This window comes from Aquarana catesbeiana, linkage group LG06 (assembly GCF_042186555.1).
Source record: "Aquarana catesbeiana isolate 2022-GZ linkage group LG06, ASM4218655v1, whole genome shotgun sequence".
NCBI lineage: Eukaryota > Metazoa > Chordata > Amphibia > Anura > Ranidae > Aquarana > Aquarana catesbeiana.
The window spans coordinates 52,251,554-52,272,797 of record NC_133329.1 but is presented as its reverse complement, the minus strand read 5'-3'; the positions used below and the strand labels follow the sequence as shown (position 1 = coordinate 52,272,797).

Genomic DNA, 21,244 nt, shown 5'->3' with positions numbered 1-21,244 from the left:
GCGAATGCAGCAGGAAGGGCATTATGGGCACGATGGGCCTGTGTTTGTCTTCTTCTTGGTGGCAGCGGGACACTACTTGTGCTTGCCACCTCACCAGCTTGAACTGCACTTATGGGACTCGCCACGTCACCAAGTGTTACTGCAGTGCTGGTTTGACTACGACTGGGGTGTATTAGGCCGCTGGTGCTTGCCAGTTCACCAAAACGCTACCAAAAAAACTGTTAGCGATCGCAGGGATCAGGCCTGACTCTGCGAACACTGCAGTTATGCGTTTAGTGTTTTGTAAGTGTCAGTGATCGATCGATACTGCACTTCGGTGGGCTGGGCTGGGCAGAGGGGCAAAACGCAGGTGCTAGCAGGTATCTGGGCTGATCCCACTAACACTGCGTTTTTGGGAACCCTAAACTGCTGGGGATGCTAGTATAGATCTGATCGGATCAGATATTGATCCGTTCAGATACTATACGACTAAGGGAGGTGTACGGTGCGTGCGTGGGTGTTAGCGGTACTGGCGCTAACCTGATGCTGCCTGGGGCTGGTGCTTGCCAGTTCACCAAAATGCTACCAAAAAAACTGTTAGTGATCGCAGGGATCAGGCCTGACTCTGCAAACGCTGCAGTTATGCGTTAAGTGTTTTGTAAGTGACAGTGATCGATCGATACTGCACTTGAGTGGGCTGGGCTGGGCCGGGCGGAGGGGCAAAAAACAGGTGTTAGCAGATATCTGGGCTGATTCCGCTAACACTGCATTTTTGGGAACCCTAAACTGCTGGGGACGCTAGTATAGATCTGATCGGATCAGATATTGATCCGTTCAGATACTATACCACTAAGGGAGGCGTATGCTGCGTTCGTGGGTGTTAGCGGTACTGGTGCTAATCTGATGCTGCCTGGGGCGACGCATATCACCGCCGGGTGATCAGGGGGCTAAACCTTTATTTGGTAGTAAACGGCGGGTGCCCTGACACTATAAAAAATAAACGAACTAACCAGCGTCACCCGTAACGGTTATACGGTGATCAGTGGTGAAAGGGTTAACTAAGGGGCAATCAAGGGGTTAAAACATTTATTAGGTAGTATATGGGGGTCCCTGTCGCTATAAAACGCTGACGGCGAACCTAAATATTTACCTCCCTAACTAGCGACACCAGTGGCACTAATACAGCAAAATTATCGCTTAGTGACACTGGCGACGGGGGGTGATCAAGGGGTTGAAACTTTATTAGGGGGGTTTAGGGGGGTACCCTAGACCTAAAGGGGGCTAACACTAACTGCCCCACCAGTGTGACGGGGGGGAAGGGTGATTGGGGGGTGATCGGGGGGTGATGGGGGGTGTAAAGTGTGCCTGGCATGTTCTACTGTGTGTGTAGTGTTGTACACTCACAGTAAAGTCTTCTCTCCTCGGCGCCGGAACGGAAAATACCGAGCCGAGGAGAGATGACATCATTTCCTTTGCTGCTGTTTAGCATACAGCAGCAGAGGAATGATTCTGGGAGCGATGGCGAGGGGGGTGGCATGAATGGATGGTCTCCCCCTCACCTCTCATCGCTCCCAGACCAAAGCCGACCGCCTCAGGCACCCCGTCCAATCGGACCCCCCACCCGCGGGAAGGCAATCACGTACCAGGTACGTGATTTTGCCTGCCCGTGCCATTCTGTGTGCAGTATATCTGCGTGAGGCGGTCGGCAAGTGGTTAATGCCCTGTACACACGGTCGGACTTTCCGACAAAATATGTGCGATCGGAGCTTGTTGTCGGAAATTCCGACCGTGTGTGGGCTCCATCAGACATTTTCCATCGGATTTTCTGACACACAAAGTTTGAGAGCAGGCTATAAAATTTTCCGACAACAATATCCGTTTGTGTAAAGTCCGACCGTGTGTGGACAATTCCAACGCACAAAGAGCCACCCATGCTCAGAATAAATTAAGAGACAAAAGCTATTGGCTACTGTCCCATTTATAGTCCTGATGTACGTGTTTTACGTCACCGCGTTCAGACGATCGGATTTTCCGACAACTTTGTGCGACCGTGTATGCAAAACAAGTTTGAGCCAACATCCGTTGGAATAAATCAATGGATTTTGTTGTCGGAATGTCTGATCAATGTCCGATTGTGTGTACAGGGCATAAGTCTCTCTCGCTGGCGTGTAGACACTGCCAGGCATCGTAGAGGCCATGTAGTTGAATGTAACGTTGAAGAGATAGAGTGTTCCGTCCACGAGAAGCTGTTGAATCCATGGTCGGGTCTGGGGTGACATTAAAATCCCCACATAGGAGCAGACCTCCTTGTTGGAATTTCTGTATGGACTTTAACCAGTTGCCGACCGCCTCACGACTAGGGATGAGCTTCGAGTTTGAGTCGAACTCATGTTCGACTCGAACATTGGCTGTTCGCAAGTTCGCCGAACAGCGAACAATTTGGGGTGTTTGCGGCAAATTCGAATGCCACGGTACACCCTTTAAAAGTCTATGGGAGAAATCAAAAGTGCTAATTTTAAAGGCTTATATGCAAGTTATTGTCATAAAAAGTGTTTGGGGACCGGGTCCTGCCCCAGGGGACATGGATCAATGCAAAAAAAAGTTTTAAAAACGGCCGTTTTTTCAGGAGCAGTGATTTTAATAATGCTTAAATGACGTGGGAGTCCCCCTAAATTCCATACCAGGCCCTTCAGGTCTGGTATGGATATTAAGGGGAACCCCCAGCCAAAATTTAAAAAAAAAATGACGTGGGGTTCCCCCTAAATTCCATACCAGACCCTTCAGGTCTGGTATGGATTTTAAAGGGAACCCCGCGCCAAAAAAAAAAAAAATGGCGTGGGGTCCCCCCAAAAATCCATACCAGACCCTTATCCGAGCACGCAACCTGGCAGGCCGCAGGAAAAGAGGGGGGGACGAGAGTGCGCCCCCCCCTCCTGAACCGTACCAGGCCACATGGGTAGCCCCCCAAAACACCTGGTCCCCATGTTGATGAGGACAAGGGCCTCATCCCCACAACCCTGGCCGGTGGTTGTGGGGGTCTGCAGGCGGGGAGCTTATCAGAATAAGGGGACCCCCAGATCCAAGCCCCCCTGTGTGAAATGGTAAGGGGGTACTTACCCCTACCATTTCACTAAAAAACTCAAAAATGTTAAAAATGACAAGAGACAGTTTTTGACAATTCTTCTTCTTTCTTCTATCTTCCTTCATCTTCTGGTTCATCTGGTTCTTCCTCCGGCGTTCTCGTCCAGCATCTCCTCCGCAGCGTCTTCTATCTTCTCCTCGGCCGCTCCGCACCCATGGCATGGGGGGAGGCTCCCGCTCTTCTCTTCATCTTCTTCTTCATCTTCTTCTCTTCTTCCTTCTCTTTTTCTCTTCTTCTCTTCTTCATTTTCTTCTCCGGGCTGCTCCACATCCATGCTGGCATAGAGGGAGGCTCCCGCTGTGTGACGCGTCTCCTCGTCTGACGGTTCTTAAATAATGGTGGGCGGGGCCACCCGGTGACCCCGCCCCCCTCTAACGCATGGGACATGACGGGACTTCCCTGTGGCATTCCCCATGACGTCACAGGGAAGTCCCGTCAAGTCACCGTGTGTCAGAGGGGGGCGGGGTCACCGGGTGGCCCCGCCCCCCGTTATTTAAGAACCGTCAGACGAGGAGACGCAGCCACACAGCGGGAGCCTCCCTCCATGCCAGCATGGGTGCGGAGTGGCCCGGAGAAGAAAATGAAAAAGAGAAGAGAGGGAGCCTCCCCCCATGCCATGGGTGCGGAGCGGCCCAAGGAGAAGAAGATAGAAGACACCGCAGAGGAGATGCTGGACGAGAACGCCGGAGGAAGAACCAAAAGAGCCAGAAGAAGAAGATGAAGGAAGATAGAAGAAAGAAGAAGCATTTAAATAAAGGAATTGTCAAAAACTGTCTCTTGTCATTTTTAACATTTTTGACAGTTTTTTAGTGAAATGGTAGGGGTAAGTACCCCCTTACCATTTCACACAGGGGGGGGCCCGGATCTGGGGGTCCCCTTGTTAAAGGTGGCTTCCAGATTCTGATAAGCCCCCTGCCCGCAGACCCCCACAACCACCGGCCAGGGTTGTGGGGATGAGGCCCTTGTCCTCATCAACATGGGGACAAGGTGTTTTGGGGGCTAATGTTGAGGGCATGTGGCCTGGTACGGTTCAGGAGGGGGGGCGCACTCTCGTCCCCCCTCTTTTCCTGCGGCCTGCCAGGTTGCATGCTCGGATAAGGGTCTGGTATGAATTCTTGGGGGGACCCCACGCCGTTTTTGTTTTTTTTGGGCGCGGGGTTCCCCTTAAAATCCATACCAGAGCTGAAGGGCCTGGTATGGAATTTAGGTGGAGTCCCCTGTGGGGAATTCCCATGCCATTTTTATCAATGAACTTCTATGTGTATTGTCGGCAATGCAATAGCCGCGGGTAGTTTTAAATGGGTTTTTGCCTTCGAAATGTCCTTTTGCTGTCAGACTGTTCTAAACACGGGAAACATGCGCCCCTTTACAGGCATGCTATAGACACCCCCCAGGTACGAAATTTAAAGGGATATTACACTTTTATTGTTTGACTTTAAGCATTATTAAAATCACTGCTCCTGAAAAAACGGCCATTTTTAAAACTTTTTTTTGCATTGATCCATGTCCCCTGGGGCAGGACCCAGGTCCCCAAACACTTTTTATGACAATAACTTGCCTATAAGCCTTTAAAATTAGCACTTTTGATTATTCATGTTCATGTCCCATAGACTTTAACGGTGTTTGCGTGTTCGAACAAACTTTTTTCCTGTTCACATGTTCTGATGCGAACCGAACAGGGGGGTGTTCGGCTCATCCCTACTCACGACGATATAAGTCGGCAGAATGGCACGGGCAGGCAGAATTGCGTACCTGTACGTGATCTGCCTCCCGCAGGCGGGGGGTCCGATCGGACCCCCTGGTGCCCGAGGCGGTTGGCATTTCTCCCCCGGTGATCGGAGGTGAAGGGGAGGCCATCCATTCGTGGCCCCCCCTCGCGATCTCTCCCAGCCAATGAAATCCTTCCTCTGCTGCTGTATAGTAAACAGCAGCAGAGGAAGTGATGTCATCTCACCTCGGCTCGGTATTTTCCATTCCAGCGCCGAGGAGAGAAGACATCAATGTGAGTGTAAAACACTACACACACAGTAGAACATGCCAGGCACATATAACACCCCCTAATCACCCCCCCCCCCTGTCACACTGACACCAAGCTGTTTTTTTTTTCTGATTACTGCATTGGTGTCAGTTTGTGACAGTTAGTGTGGTAGGGCAGTTAGTATTAGCCCCCTTTAGGTCTAGCGTACCCCCTCTAATAAGGTTTAAACCCCTTGATCACCCCCCCGTTGCCAGTGTCACTAAGCAATCGTTTTTCTGATCGCTGTATTAGTGTCACTGGTGACGCTAGTTAGGGAGGTAAATATTTAGGTTCGCCGTCAGCGTTTTATAGCATCGGGGACCCCCATATACTACCTAATAAAGGTTTTAACCCCTTGATTGCCCCCTAGTTAACCCTTTCACCAGTGATCACTGTATAACTGTTACTGGTGCGCTGGTTAGTTAGTTTATTTTTTATAGTGTCAGGGCACCCGCCGTGATATGCGTCGCCCCACGCAGCGTCAGGTTAGCACCAGTACCGCTAACACCCACGCACGCAGCATACGCCTCCCTTAGTGGTATAGTATCTGAACGGATCAATATCTGATCCGATCAGATCTATACTAGCGTCCCCAGCAGTTTAGGGTTCCCAAAAACGCAGTGTTAGCGGGATCAGCCCAGATACCTGCTAGCACCTGTATTTTGCCCCTCCGCCTGGCCCAGCCCAGCCCACCCAAGTGCAGTATCAATCGATCACTGTCACTTACAAAACACTAAACGCATAACTGCAGCGTTCGCAGAGTCAGGCCTGATCCCTGCGATCGCTAACAGTTTTTTTGGTAGCGTTTTGGTGAACTGGCAAGCACCAGCGGCCTAGTACACCCCGATCATAGTCAAACCAGCACTGCGGTAACACTGAAGGCAGTGATTGATTTTTGGGGCCCCGTACGCGGCTAGGCTCCCAAAAAGTCCCACACATGTGGTATCCCCATACTCAGGAGAAGCAGCTGAATGTATTTTGGGGTGCAATTCCACATATGCCCATGGCCTGTGTGAGCAATATATCAATTAGTGACAACGTTTTGTAAATTTTTTTTTTTTTGTCATTATTCAATCACTTGGGGCAAAAAAAATTAATATTCAATGGGCTCAACATGCCTCTCAGCAATTTCCTTGGGGTGTCTATTTTCCAAAATGGGGTCATTTGGGGGGGTTTGTACTGCCCTGCCATTTTAGCACCTCAAGAAATGACATAGGCATCTCTGAGGGGAAGGAGAAAGAGACAGCAGCATCATTGAATATGCGGAGTAGATGGGGTGCTAAGATCTGTTTAAATGTTTTATAATATTCCCCTATAAATCCATCCGGGCCCGGGGACTTATTGGGTGGTAGTGATGCTATAGCCGTGCAAATTTCCAAGACAGTAAAGGGCTGATTTAATTGCTGAAGCTGTTCTGACGTCAGCTGAGGATGGGATAATTTGGCCAAGAAATTGGTTATCTGTTCGGTAACCGGTTGATGAGTGAGGGGGTCAGTCTTCAGATTATAAAGGGATCCATAGTAATCATCGAAAGCATCCGCAATGTCTTTTGGATGGTGGTGTTTATGTTTAGTGGTGGGGTGGATTATATATGGAATTCTGGCTTAATATCTGCACCCCCGCAGGCGTTGGGTGAGAAGCTTGCCCGCCTTGTTGCCGTTGGCATAATATGACATTTTTAGTCTGAGGGTTGACTTCTCGAAGTCCGCCAGGAGACAAAGTCTGAGGTCATTTCTAGCCTGTAATAATTTGTGTGATAGGGAGGGTGAGGGCTTCTGTTTATTTTGGGTTTCGAGATCATGGATGCTGTCAGTGAGTTCCTTTACCCGTCTCTGCCTCTTCCTCCTTATCCCTGCACCAAGTTTGATAAAAATCCCCCTCATGAACGCTTTGTGGGCATTCCAAATTACAGTATGATCAGGTACAGTGTCCATATTGTCAGCAAAAAACTCTTTCGTGGGTTTCTAGAACACTCTTAGTATCTTCTCTCTGCAGGATAGTTGGATTTGCTCTCCAGATCGGGTTAGCCCTGAATGAGAGAGAGTCAGCTAAGGTCAGAGACACTGATGCATTGTCCGACCAAGTTATAGTAATGATTGATGTTTTAATAGGCTGGGTAAGGAGACCTTGGTCACTAAAAAGAGGTCAATGCGGGAGTAAGAATGGTAGGGTGCCGAGAGGAAGGTAAAATCTCTTTCTCCCGCATGGCAACAGCGCCATGCATCAAACAAATTGTATTGAAGCAGATTCTGTATAGAGGGGCCTATGCGTGTGGATGTAGAGGTCGTGTTGATAGCTTTATCTGGAGCAAGGTTGAAGTCTCCACAGATAACTAGGGACCCTCTCCTGAGTGAGTCAATCTTCTTTAACATTTTGTTAAGAAATTTAATTTGATGGGTGTTAGGGGTGTAAATATTTGCAATGGTGTAAGTAATAGAGTTGATATTGCATATGAGGATGAGATATCTGCCCCCGGGGTCTTTAATTTCTTCGTGTAGTTGGAATGAGACCATATCTCTAATTGCCGTGAGGACACCTCTTTGTTTTGACTCGGCGTTTACTGTAAAGATGTAAGGGTAACTTTTGTGTGAGCATTTTGGTGGAGCACTGGCACAAAAGTGAGTTTCCTGCGCACACAGGATGTCGCTCTTATTTTGTAAGGCTTCATCCCATAGTGATTTCTGTTTTGCTGGGTGATTAGGCCCTTTGAATTAATGGATAGGAATGTCACCCCCCATGTGGACTGTACAAGAGTGCTTTGATGCAGTCTCCTTGGGCGATTGGCTAGATCATCATGATAGTAGAAAAGAAGTGTAGAAATCCGGTTAAGGTACTCACATGGTGAAGAGGCACCGTTAGTGAACAGGTGGGTGAGATGGTCATACTTAGGTAACCACTCCGAAGACCCTGTTGCGTCGTTTCCGGTAGAAAGGTTGTGCAAGTAGAAAACCTTGGATGTGATCCTTATGGAGTAGACATTTGTGACTTGCATCCGACTGTGATGAATAGAATCAAGATGAGAGAGAAAAAAAAACAAAACACCAACAAAAGGAAAATGTGTAAAACACAACTGTAGGTCAGATTCCCAACTAGAAGGGAACATTCTGAGGTTCAGGAATTGACCGTGTGGAACAGTACGGTTAACAGTCTATTCGAATGCAGCTAACTGCTGCTCAAGTGTGAGTTGAGGGTTAAGTTCGTGGCAATGAGGGTTGCTCCTCATTTCCCCAGGACTTGTATTTCCCTGGACATACCCATTCAGTTCAGGTATGTGACTTTGAATTCTTTGCGGTGACCATCCTCCATTCTGATTCCACCTGCGTGGCTTTCTTGGGCTGAGTAGTGTTATTATCCTCGTCAGGAACAATGTGCCATTCCTTCAGTAAGGATAAACCTTTATCTAGTGAAGACACAATGTGGGTTTTGCCATGTTTGGTAATAGTGATGTTAGTAGGGTACCCCCAGCGATAGGTTATCTGGTGGTTTCTGAGTGCTTTGATGATGGTGGCTAAGCTTCTCCTCTTTTTCAAAGTATACTGTGACAGATCTGTGAAAAATTGCAGGTGCTGGTATTGGGCTGGGATGCGATCTTTAGTACGCATAGCCGCCATGAGCTGCTCTTTGACATGATAGAAGTGCAGTCTCAATATCACATCTCTCGGTATGTGATCAGGTATGGGTAGGTAGGTATGAGGTAGGAAGGTTTAGGGAGGCAGTGAATTCTGTCTATAGTGACATCCATTGTGGAGAGGTCAGGAAGGAGGTCTGTAAACAGGGTAGTGGCGTAGGCTCTCAGATCTCCCTGTTGAACAGACTCCGGGATACCTCGGATTTTCATATTATTCCTCCTACTTCTGTCCTCCATGTCTGCCATTTTTGCCTTTATGCCTTCCATCTCATCTTCATGTTCCTCCTGTGCATCTACTAGGTCGTTTATTGTGGATGCAAATTCCCCCATTTTACATTGTATATGCTCTACCCTTGATTCCACATCCTGAATATCAGTATGAAACTTCTGCATACAAGACATCATATCAGCCTGTATGGTGCTGCGGAGTGAGAGCAGCATGTCCTTTAACACTGTGTCCATGATAGGCTGGTTAGTGGTAGGGAACTTTTCTATTCTGTCTGGGAGTTCTCTTGTGTCTTCCCCAGAATCTGCCCCTGGCCCTGGCACTGGGCTGCATCCAGGGCCATCCATCCTAAATTTCACCTTGGCAGGGCTGGCGGATTGTGGCGTGTTGGGGTAGGATTGGACGCTTCCTTTGGGATCCACTATTGTTGCTGTAGGCAGTGGATGGGGCTGAGGGGATTGTGCACTATGGGCTGGGGTTGATGCAGAGCCGGCGCCATCTTGCCTACCTCCGTCCTGCCGATACTTGTAGAATTCGGTCAGTTTTTGTGGTTTTCTGCACTCCTTGCGCTTCCTCGACATTGTCGTCCGATCCCGAAGGGTGCCTGCCACCAATCTGGGGTGCAAGGGTGTCTTGGGGATGCCGATGTGTGCCGCTGGATGTCCCGTTCTTGAGGAGCTCCTCACTCAAGCAGCCATCTCCGTCGGCAGTTAGCCACGCCCCTGACTGTCTTTTCTTTTAATGCCTTGCTGGTGACTGGACATCTGGCGGTTTGAGCCTACTTGCTTTGGGAGTCTGTCTACCGAATCGTTGCAGCATCCATTGAGAGACCATCCGCTGTATGTGACTCCTGTAATGGAAGTCATGCAGTTCCGGTGAGTAGGCTGTGTGACAGGTGTTGGTGGAGGAAGACCCATAGTCACTTTTTTGCTGGGTATGGCAACTTTTGCACCATTGGAAGTCCTTTGATGGAAGTTCATGGACACTGCACTTTTATATGATTCATTTTTTGGACACTCTATTTTTTCATTTTTTCTATTATACCCACTGGAGATATCTGGGGGTAGTCACATGTATTTGTTTGCACTTATGCACTTTAGAGTGAATATTGTAAAAGATTTCACATGTTAGTTAATTTATGTCTATCCTCTGGAGACATCTAGTGGTTGCTCACGATATTGTTGTTTTTGCATTTAAAGTTGATGTGTATATAGGGTGCGCCGTTTATCAAAAATTACAATTTAGCAAGTAAACTGAATGGTTATGTAAAAACATATAACATTAAAAATGTATTTTCTTACAGAACTCTATACCAACCAGACTAAAAAGACTACTTATCATCAGCTTGCAGAAAAAATGTCAAAGATTTCGAAATTGACTCTGAAGGATATCCTGAGCGTTGGCTTGGAGAATATGCATGACAAACCACCTAAAAATGTAGAGGATCTTCCCTGGAATTACTTGAGGAAACTCATGGCCCTAAATAGGACTGCAAGAGACATTCTTCTTGAGAAAGATCAGTCTCCTGGTGTTGATGTATATGATAATGATGATGATTACAACCTAATTAATGATTCTTTAGTTCCAGATGATAATTCATCTAGTTCTGTTCACCCCCTGGATGTCCTGTGTGTCCTCCTGCATTGCTCAGACAGTTTTCTTCAACAAGAGATTGTAACCAAATTGTCCATGTGTCAGTTTGCTGTTCCTCTACTGCTCCCTGCTGATGATGGGTCACACTGCACCCTCATGCTTTGGGCAATGAGGGACATAGTGAAGAAGTGGAGACCTCAGTCTTTAGTGGACAGTAAAGGCTTTAGAGAAGAAAATGTGGTGAATACATCCATGCCAATCTTGTCTTATGTCAGATTGGGAAAAAACAAATTATCCAAATCTAAAATCCTGAACCAAGTTCTTAATCCAGCTCAGCTACATAATAACTTCTTCATACATGACAATATGGATGGAGGAAACATTAAGAGGGAAATATCTGATGGACTGGTAGAAGTTTCCTGGTATTTTCCCTCTGGTAAGTCTGATGTTTTCCCAGAACCCATCGCAGTGACCAACCTACGAGGAGACCTGGTGACCAATTGGGACCAGTTCACATTTCTGACTAGAATTTCATCAGCTGTGTTTATATTCATTGCAGATATTTCTGAGAGGGAATTCAGACTGTTATCATCCTGTACTACCACTGACACCCAGTATTACTTCATTGTTACTCCCGGTCCTGGCAAAACTGTGAGTGCACAGACAAAGATGGCCCTTCAAGAATTAATGCCAGTGCTAAAGTTCAAAAAAACAAATGTGATAATACACGCAGGCATGGCAAATGAGTCGGCATTTGTAAAAAAACTACAAAGCAATATTATTAATTTAATAAACAGTAAGCCAAAAGAAAATACAATGAGAGACCTTAAAAAAGGAACTCATGGATTGGACATCCAAGTGGATGAGAGAGTTCCTGAATGTCAGAAGGCCAGGGAATACGCCAGGAAAATTACAGAAGAAATAACAAATGTGTCTGAGTACAAAAAGAACACTATGAAGTTACAGGGAGATCTCTGGAGACAGTTATCTGAAGTGGAAAAAGAATTTTGCAGAATGACAAAGCAAGGTGGTAAAGACACACAACAATATCAAGATGACCTGATAAAGAAACGCATTTCACTACATGAGAAACAACATAACCATGATCTGCCCAATGGTTTAAAGCTCTTTATTGATGCAATCACTCATTTGTCTGAGACTGAGAAACAATATTTTCTGAAATGGATGAAATTTGAACTTGATTCAGTTGCTAGAGCTCATCTTTCTATTCTACAAGCTAAATACAAAGAAAAATGTAACAATACCCTAATTAATAATCAAGAGCTCAAACAGATAGACCAGAAAATCTCTGACAGTTCTTTGGGAATTGAACATTTCCTACGTGAGATGGGACAGTTTTATGAAGCTGAATGTTCCATGGTTAAAGAAAACAAAATAGTTAAAAGAAAAAGAAAATTTAATAGACTGCCAGGAATTGCTGCTGATCTCTTGTTGGTTGGTTTCCCATTGGAACTGATAGATGGAGATGCCTCCAACATTCCCTTACGGTGGATAACTGATGTTCTAAAAGAGCTGGACAGCAAAACAGGGGGAAAAAGCAGAATGAGAGTAATCACTGTGCTGGGAGTGCAGAGTACAGGAAAATCCACTCTTCTCAACACCATGTTTGGTCTGCAGTTTCCGGTGGCTAGTGGAAGATGCACACGAGGAGCCTTCATGACTCTTCTTAATGTGAAAGAGAAATTCCAGGTGGAGCTGGGCTGTGACTTCATCCTGGTGATTGACACTGAGGGGCTGAAAGCTCCAGAGTTGGCTTCCTTGGAGGGAAGTTATGAACATGACAATGAACTGGCCACATTAGTGGTTGGGTTGAGTGATATCACCATAATTAATATGGCCATGGAAAACACAACAGAAATGAAGGATATTTTACAGATTGTGGTCCATGCTTTTCTTAGAATGAAAGAAGTAGGGAAGAGACCCAACTGCCAGTTTGTACATCAGAATGTGAGTGATGTGTCCGCTCATGACAAGAACATGAGAGACAGGAAGAAACTTCTGGAACAGCTGAATGAAATGACAAAAGTAGCTGCAGAGATGGAAAACAAAAGTGAAACCAGAACTTTCAGTGATGTGATGGATTACAATCTGGAGAAAGACAACTGTTACATTCCTGGGCTCTGGCTTGGAGTCCCACCAATGGCTCCAGTAAATTCTGGGTACAGTGAACATGTGTCTGAACTGAAAAAGTATTTATTAGAATTAATGACAAGCAAAGAATCCCTGAACAAGCCTTTAACCATTCCTGAATTTATAACATGGATAGAAAGTTTATGGAATGCTGTAAAACATGAGAAATTCATCTTCAGCTTCAGGAACAGTTTGGTGGCAGAAGCTTATAATAACCTGTCTATAGAATACTCACAGTGGGAATGGAAGTTCCGAAAAGCTGTCCATGATTGGCTGATCCGTACAGAGACAAACATTAAGAATCAGACTGCAGAGAGTCTAAATGAAAAACTTTGCTCCACATTTAAGAATAAGCTCAACGATTTGTTGATTATTGGAGAAAATGAAATCTTGAAATTGCTGGAAAACTACTTTGACAATAAAAATGAAAATGTTCATCTAATAGAACGATACAAACAAGATTTTATTCTGAGCACAACATCCCTGAAGGAGGAATTGAAAAGAAATTCTTTTATGAAGTTTGATGAGGCTGTTTCAATTAAAAAAGGGAAATTCAAGATTCAGAATATGCAAACTAATTCACAGAAATTGATTGAAGACAAAATCACAGATCTCCTCAAGAGGTGCAGAGAAAAGAAAAAAACTCTGAATAATGTCCAGTTAAAGAAAGAATTTGAGGAGATGTGGAAGAGGACACTGAGTGATCTACAGATAGAGAAATTAAAAACACACATTGTCAGTGGATCTATGTTAAATCAGCTAAAGAATGACATGAGCAGTAAAGGATCAGCTGTAAATGAACGCTTACTGGGTGTGAAGGACTTGGCAGATATCACACAGACTGATTTCAAGATAGATGAGAAATATATTGAGAGTGGACGGTTAAAGAAATATACAAGTAAATTTTTAGATAAAATTGGTTTTGGGTACCAAAAAGAACATTTCGACAAAATAAATAGTGTTGCTCAATCTCTTATAGATAATTGTAACAAATATATCAGAGGGAAAGTGGAAACTGGAGAGGACTATAGTGACAACTACTGCCTGGAATTACTTCATATGGTTACAACAGAGATTTCTAAAGAGTCCAAAAATCTTCATTTGTCCACAGAGTTTGAATTGGATATCAAGCTTCACATTCTTGGAAAAGCTTCCAGAGATTTTCAGGAGATGCATGAGAAATTCATTAAAGAGAACGATCCAAAACTGTGTTTGGAGAAACTAAAGCCTGGATATTTAAAAACATTTATCAGTCTATTTCAAGAGAAAGATATTTGCCAGACTAAAGCCAAAGAATTCTGTGAGCGATGTCTAAAACCAGCAATAATGGATCATGTTTTCCGCCATCTTGGGCAGAAAATAGTGGATGAGATAGTAAGTTCAGACAAGAAATTCAGCAGTAGAACATTCTTTCAAGATTTTTTACTAAGGGAGCTGCTGGAAGAAATGTCATTCCAGACATATGTAAAGTATACACTATCATATGAGAACTATACCAAAGACTGGATATTAAATTACACTGAAACATATACAAAGCCCCAAATCCTAAAACCATTACAAGAAAACCTGCTCTCTTCACTGGACAAAAAGATAAATGGAGCTCTTACTGAAGACAACTCTGTTAAAAGTTCATCAGTCTCAGATTTTCTGAAAAGTGTATGTGAGATACTAAAGGAAGAATTAGTGATCCCACAGAATGAGATGCAAGCGGTCACTTTCCAGAACACGGCTGATGTTGGACAATTTTCATCTGACATTCAGCTCTTCCTCCGAGATACAGAAACAGAAGTCTTATCAGAGCTGCAATCTATGGATATAAAGTCTGTACTCTCCAGGGTGACGGTGAAGCCTCAGGATGTATTGTTCAGGAAGATTGTTGGCTGTGGGAAGCAATGTCCATTCTGTGGTGTCCCCTGTGAGGCCGGAGGTGATGAACACAAGGAGCACTTTGCTACCATCCACAGACCCAAAGGACTGGGAAGATACAGATGGAGTCATACTGGAATCCTAACCACTGATATATGTAGTACGTCTGTTGTATCTGATGTCACATTTAAAAACTCAGACACAAAAGACAAATCACACCCATACAAAGATTATCGTACCATTTATCCAGACTGGGCCATACAACCAGATTCCAGCATCGAGTCCTCAGATTATTGGAAATATATTTTTGTGATGTTTAATGAGAAGTTTGCTGAAGAATACGATGCAAGACCAGCAGAAATTCCCAATGGCTGGAAATCTATTACAACAGAAAAAGCTCTCCAAAGCTTAAAGAAAATGTTCAATAGCTAAAAAGAGAAGACAAATCAACAAACAACATGTAATTCCTCATCCAACTTATTATCTGCAAATCATTCACTAATATTAAAAATAATCTTTCCATTGATTTTCTCTATTTGGAAAAAACATTTAAAATATTTCCCCCACAACCATGGTCACAGTAATCAGGGTGTGAACAGAATGTCTGATAATCCTCATTCCTCTGATGATATAATGGGCTCATTACTTCTCTCAGAAGATTCCAGAACATCCCAATACATATTACAGATAATTGTTGCATCCATTGACTATGACTTTCCTAGCACTGCACTGGGAATGTTAGAGTTGCTTAACATATATGTGATATCTCTCTAGAAATGAATATCTGATTATATGTTTTATTGTACTACAGATTACATTATAATATGACAGAACTTCTATTTAGCTCTCATGTTGATGGATTTCATCATTTGTACTAAAATAGATCATCTCAGAATCTATAGAGCAGAGCTAGGGAAGGTTTTTACATGAAAGTTTTCTAAAGTACTTGTAATTTATGGGGATTCCCTGGATAGGATCGCTTTCCTCAACATTGGAGTTTTACATATAGAGGGGAGCAACTGGAGCAGACAGAAACTGGAGCAGCTGTGCATGGCAACCAATCAACTTCTAGCTTTAATTTTTAAAGCTTAACTGAACAAGCTGAAGATAGAAGCTGATTGGCTGTCATGTACAGCTGCTCCAGAATCTGTCTGCTCCCGTTCTGATAAATCCCTCCATAGTGTTTCTGTATATACAGTATGTGTGTGTTACTGTATGGTTACATTCATAGACCTATTGTAAGCTGTTCTTCCAATACAACCTCAGAAATTATTTAGCTCACACTGAGGGGTGTATTTATAAAAAATAATATGCATAGTAATTCACCTAGTGACAGTGCATGTGTATTTATTCTGTGTGAATAGAGGTAATAAACAAATGTCATTGGGCTATTTCCTGTGGTGGACACATTTGTTTATTAATTCAAAACACCAAAAACAAATGTTTTTCATTGATCTTGCAATTACTGGATTTGGCCACTAGAAGGTGCTAAATATTATTGGATTTTCTTATCATAATTAGTGCCATCTAGTGGCCATATGCAGTATTTTCTGTTTTAAATCAATGAAAACATTTATCCGGCACAGGAAATAGGCTAGTGGCATTTCTTTTATTTTCCCCATTAACACAGAATGAATGAACATGCAATTTTCACTGGGCAAATTTCTATGTGTATTTTGTAACCCTGAGTTTTTTGTTTTTTTTAAATAAAAATGTTTTTGAGTGTATATTCCATGTATAACCACATTGTCATGTTAATCTCAGTGATATATTCTTCTTACTTCATGTATAATTTGGATAAATGAATCTTTTCTCATCATCTTTCTTTTGTTCTACCTAAGATAACAGAATTGTTATATTTTGGAATGATTCAGGGGTAAAGGGTTAGGGGTGGGTAGGTGTAAGTAAATGGTTAGATTAGATTTTATTGTCTGTTTAAAGCTGGCCTAGCATAACTTTTTTTTACGTTCAGTACATTATTGGTAATATTTAACTCTTCCAGGTATTTATCACCTCTCACAGAGAACACAGAACTCCCCCTGACAATATCTTCATCTGCTTGTCTCTTCAGACAGCGCCATCTTTGTTCAGGCATCATCCAGGGTCACCATCTACTGCCAGGGCTGAGATGTCGGCTTAGTCAAGAAAATCATTGTGCCTGTGCAGTTCTTTTCAGTGTTCACTAATGCCTGACACAAATCAGCCTCTGTCACAGCCTCTCACCTTATGACTTGCTACAATTTTATTATAGCAGCAAAACAAATACTCTTTGCACACAAATGTGTTGACCAGGCGATACAAAGTTCAGAGTGGATAATATCTCAGGCCTTGCTGCCCTCCAGGATAGGGGTATCCTAGCAGTCAGAAAAGAAAGTAAAAAAAAAGAGACGGAGCACCAGCCTTGTGCATTATCCTTTGATGTATTTATTAACCACTTCAGCCCCGGACCATTTGGCTGCCAAATGACAGGGTCACTTTTTGCGCTTTAACTGACAATTGCGCGGTCGTGCGACGTGGCTCCCAAACAACATTGACATCCTTTTTTCCCCCACAAATAGAGCTTTCTTTTGGTGGTATTTGATCATCTCTGCGATTTTTATTTTTTGCGCTATAAACAAAAGAAGAGCGACAATTTTGAAAAAAAGCACAATATCTTTTACTTTTTGCTATAATAAATATCCCAATTTTAAAAAAAAAACTATTTTTTTCCTCAGTTTAGGCCGATATGTATTCTTCTACATATTCTTCTACATATTTTTGGTAAAATAAAATCGCAATAAGCGTATATTGATTGGTTTGCGCAAACGTTATAGTGTCTACAAAATAGGGGATAGTTTTATGGCATTTTTATTATTATTTTTTTTTACTAGTAATGGCGGCGATCTGTGATTTTTTTTTTGACTGCGACATTATGGCAGACACATCGGACACTTCTGACACATTTTTGCGACCATTGTCATTTATACAGCGATCAGTGCTGTAAAAATGCACTGATTACTGTAAAAATGACACCGGCAGTGAAGGGGTTAACCACTAGCGGGCACTGAAGGGGTTAAGTGTGTCCTAGGGAGTGATTCTAACTGTGAGGGGGCGTGGCTACGAGTGACACGTCAGTGATCTCTGTTCGCGATCACAGGGGGCAGAGATCACTGTCCTGTTACTAGGAAGAACAGGGAAATGTCTTGTTTACATCGGCATCTCCCCGTTCTTCCTCTCCCGACCACAATAGCGGGCCGCCCGGCAACATCAAACTCCCGGGACCCGAGGGCGCACCAGTGAGACACGCGGTAGGCACGCACCCGCTGGGCGGCACATTTAAAGCGACGTACAGGTACGCCCATTTGCCTGGCTGTGCCATTCTGCCGACATATATTGGCGTGCGGCGGTTGGGAAGCGGTTAAAAGAAAAATTATTAAAAATGACTCACAAGCATAGAAAGAAAACCACAATGTAACACTCTTTGGTTTATGACGATCCGTCTACTGGTAGCAATCTCCATCAAAGGATAATGCACAAGGCTGGTGCGCCCCCCTTTTTTTTATCATGTTGCGGTCCTATCACTGGGGGAGGGGAGACAGAGGAAATGCTTCCTCCTGCCTGCAGCAGACTGATGACATCATCTAAGCCTAGGCAAAGTTTCAAATGGATTTCAAGGATGAAGATAGGTTTTTAATGATAAAATGTGGAGCTTTAAAAATAATGATGATGTTTACTGTGACATGTCAGTGAATCAATCGTTCAGCCTTGTAAAGTTACTGAAAGGTCTACATTAAGGATTGGGTTTAGGGATTAGATTACAGTCTCAGGGTTTGCTGTGATAACCACTTTTTGCTAATTGATTGTAAATGTCACTGGTGCTAAGAACACCTAACAGAGATAATGAGATGAAAATAAACACTTTCTATACACAGCTTGTGGTCTTGTGTTATCTTTGAACCTCTTGTAGTCCAGTCATTGTACATGTATGACCAGTCCCCTCCCCTATCATGTCATAATGCCCTCTGGGAGCTCCTGTGCATGGGCAGTCCTGTGATTGGACACAGTGGATCACAGGCAAAAGTTACAGAGCCAATGAGAGTGGATCTTTACCATGTGATCACTATGAACAAACAACAAGGTGATTTCATGCAGAACACTATTGACAGAAACACGTCACAATATAAAATATAAGAAATAAATGACATGTGAAAAAATGTAGTTATAATGTTTGATTGCTACATGGGAAATTCTAAGCTGAGAATCAAAGTGATTCCGTGGGGATAGTGATAAAACAAAACCAATTTGGATTTACGTTAGCCGACGCAACCGGAAGCCATTACCCTGTGACCCGGTTGTTTTTGTTGCGGACCGGAAGTTTCGTATTAGGTGACGGCGCCACGCCACCTTGTACTGTGCTATACTCCTTGCAGTGCCTTGTACAGTGCTTTTTACTTAATAAATTTGGATTTTATTACTACATGATTGGAGGCCCCCCCTCTTTCTTCTTTCCCTATCTATATGGATATCCGGATCTTGATGCAAGCCTGACGAGGCCCCACAACCGACATCCATCTACCTGAGGCAATCTATGGTCCTTACTGTCATCTAGCAACATCGACTACTAAGGCATTTATCTATGCCTTTTGAGGTAAGGGCACTGTGAGCACATCTTTATACAGATGCCATCCACTTCTGTCCATATCACCCACTTCATCTATTGAGAAGATCCATGAACAACATTCATCATTTTTGTGGACTTACTGATTCATTAATTGATTTATCCCATCACGCTTCTTTTCATTAATTTTTAATTTATTTTCACGTTTGTATTTTATATCCACTATTTTTTATACGTCATCATTTTTTATTATTGATATGGTTTTTTATTATCACTATCCCCGCGGGATCACTTTGATTCTCAGCTTAGACTTTCCCATGTAGCAATTAAGCACTATAACTACATTTTTTCACATGTCATTTATTTCTTATATTTAATATTGTGACGGGTTGCTGTCAATAGTGTTCTGCGCGAAATCACCTTGTTGTTTGTTCTATGGTTGAGTTGTGTACACCATCAGATTTTGCAGCATTACACTTATTTGCACTTTTAGTAGCGCAGAGGTTTTCACATTGTTGTATGTGATCACTATGACCAATCACCGCATCACAGAAAGTAAAACCGGGCCGCAGCGTGCAGTCATGTTTCATTTATTGGCGAGTGATCAGGAAGCCATTATACATCGATCGGAAGGAAAGCCGCTGACCACCAGCCAGCACCAGTGCTTTCCAGTAACAGTGCCAACAGTATAAAAATTCACCTTCACTGTCATTTACCCCTCCACAGTATATGCCAGCTCCATAGTGTCTCTGATGGGACCTGTATATCAAAGTAGAACTAAAGACAAAAGCTTTTTTCCATTTTGAATAGAGTAAGGGAGAGTTATAACCTCTGCCAGGTTTATTTTTGCCATCTGTGTTTTATTGGGGTGATTTCCCCCTTCCTGTGCCATACCCAAACAGGAAGTGAGAGAAAATCCCTCTAAAATGAGTTGATCCCAGGCTGTCACCAGGGTTGCCTGAATTAATGTTCCCATTGAAAGATTTCCCCACTCTTCCTGTTGTGGGGACAACCAAACATTTAGGATTTTATTTTACTTTCACTTTCAGTGAAAATGGTAAATAGGATTAATATAGAGGGTGAATCTCCCCAATGGGGACACAGGAAGCAATAACAACCTGATAGGTGTTCTAAGCCCTCTCCATTCTATCCGAAAATAAGTAAAGTTTATAGTTTCTGTACATTAACCCCTTCATCTCCTTTCCACAATACATGTGACCTCTACATTAACCCCTTCACCCCCCTCCACCCCCTGTGTGTATCTAGTCCACAATTACCAAGTTTCAAATGTTTTTTGTTGGTATACCAACCTCAATACCAGCATGTTTGTTTTTTTTTACAAAAACTGCAAAAAAATGAGATCAACTTGGGATGTCCGCTTTCCAAAAAGGGGTGTTCGTATGATCCTGACTTTTTTATTTTATATGTTTTAAAACACAAAGTAGGGGAAACTCCTTGTTTTAAATATTTTTCCCTATATATAGTAAATAATAAAACCCAGTGGTTATTAAATACTACCAAAAGAAATCTCTATCTGTCTGAAACAAATGATATGAAATTAATGTGGACAGAGTGTCGTATGGCGGAGTAATCGTCAGTCAAAATATCACAATGCTGGAAATTGAAAAATGACTTTGTAAGGAAATGGGTGAAACATACTGGTACTGAAGTGGTTAAATAATGACATTAAAAGCAACAAATAATATTACAAAGGAGTTTCCCTATCAAGATCTGCACATACATCACAGCCAAAGTAGAATTCCTGTGGTGTAGTTTGGATTGAAACCCAACTTTATGGGAGGTGACCATGACAATCTCTCTTGTCAGGACAAAATCTAAACCACATTCTGGGCCTTTTAACAAAACATACACATTTCCTCATCTTCTATCCCTATAAAGACCCTGAAAGTACAGAAAATACCTGCTGATCCTGGCAGAAATCCACTGAGCTCCTTGTTTCCTGTTGTGAGCTGAGAAAACATCACAATTACTGCATCCAAAGTCTAATATACAGCTGGTCGGAGAAACTTCTAAACTAGTGTGAG

General features: G+C 43.3%; 2 protein-coding genes across 9 annotated transcripts in view; both read left to right on the top strand.

Annotated features, from left to right (window-relative positions):
- LOC141148401 (interferon-induced very large GTPase 1-like) overlaps positions 1–18,512 on the top strand; it is a 175,577-nt gene extending 157,065 nt beyond the window's left edge. For all 8 annotated transcript variants that reach the window (XM_073635875.1, XM_073635873.1, XM_073635872.1 and 5 more), the window contains one exon: positions 10,296–18,512. In XM_073635875.1, the coding sequence (XP_073491976.1) occupies positions 10,296–15,034 (4,739 nt within the window). In that variant the 3' untranslated portion in view covers positions 15,035–18,512. The remainder of the gene's footprint in view (positions 1–10,295) is intronic.
- Positions 1–21,244, top strand: part of LOC141148404 (eukaryotic translation initiation factor 3 subunit C-like) — a gene marked incomplete in the record, with an annotated part of 532,271 nt that overhangs the window by 251,283 nt on the left and 259,744 nt on the right.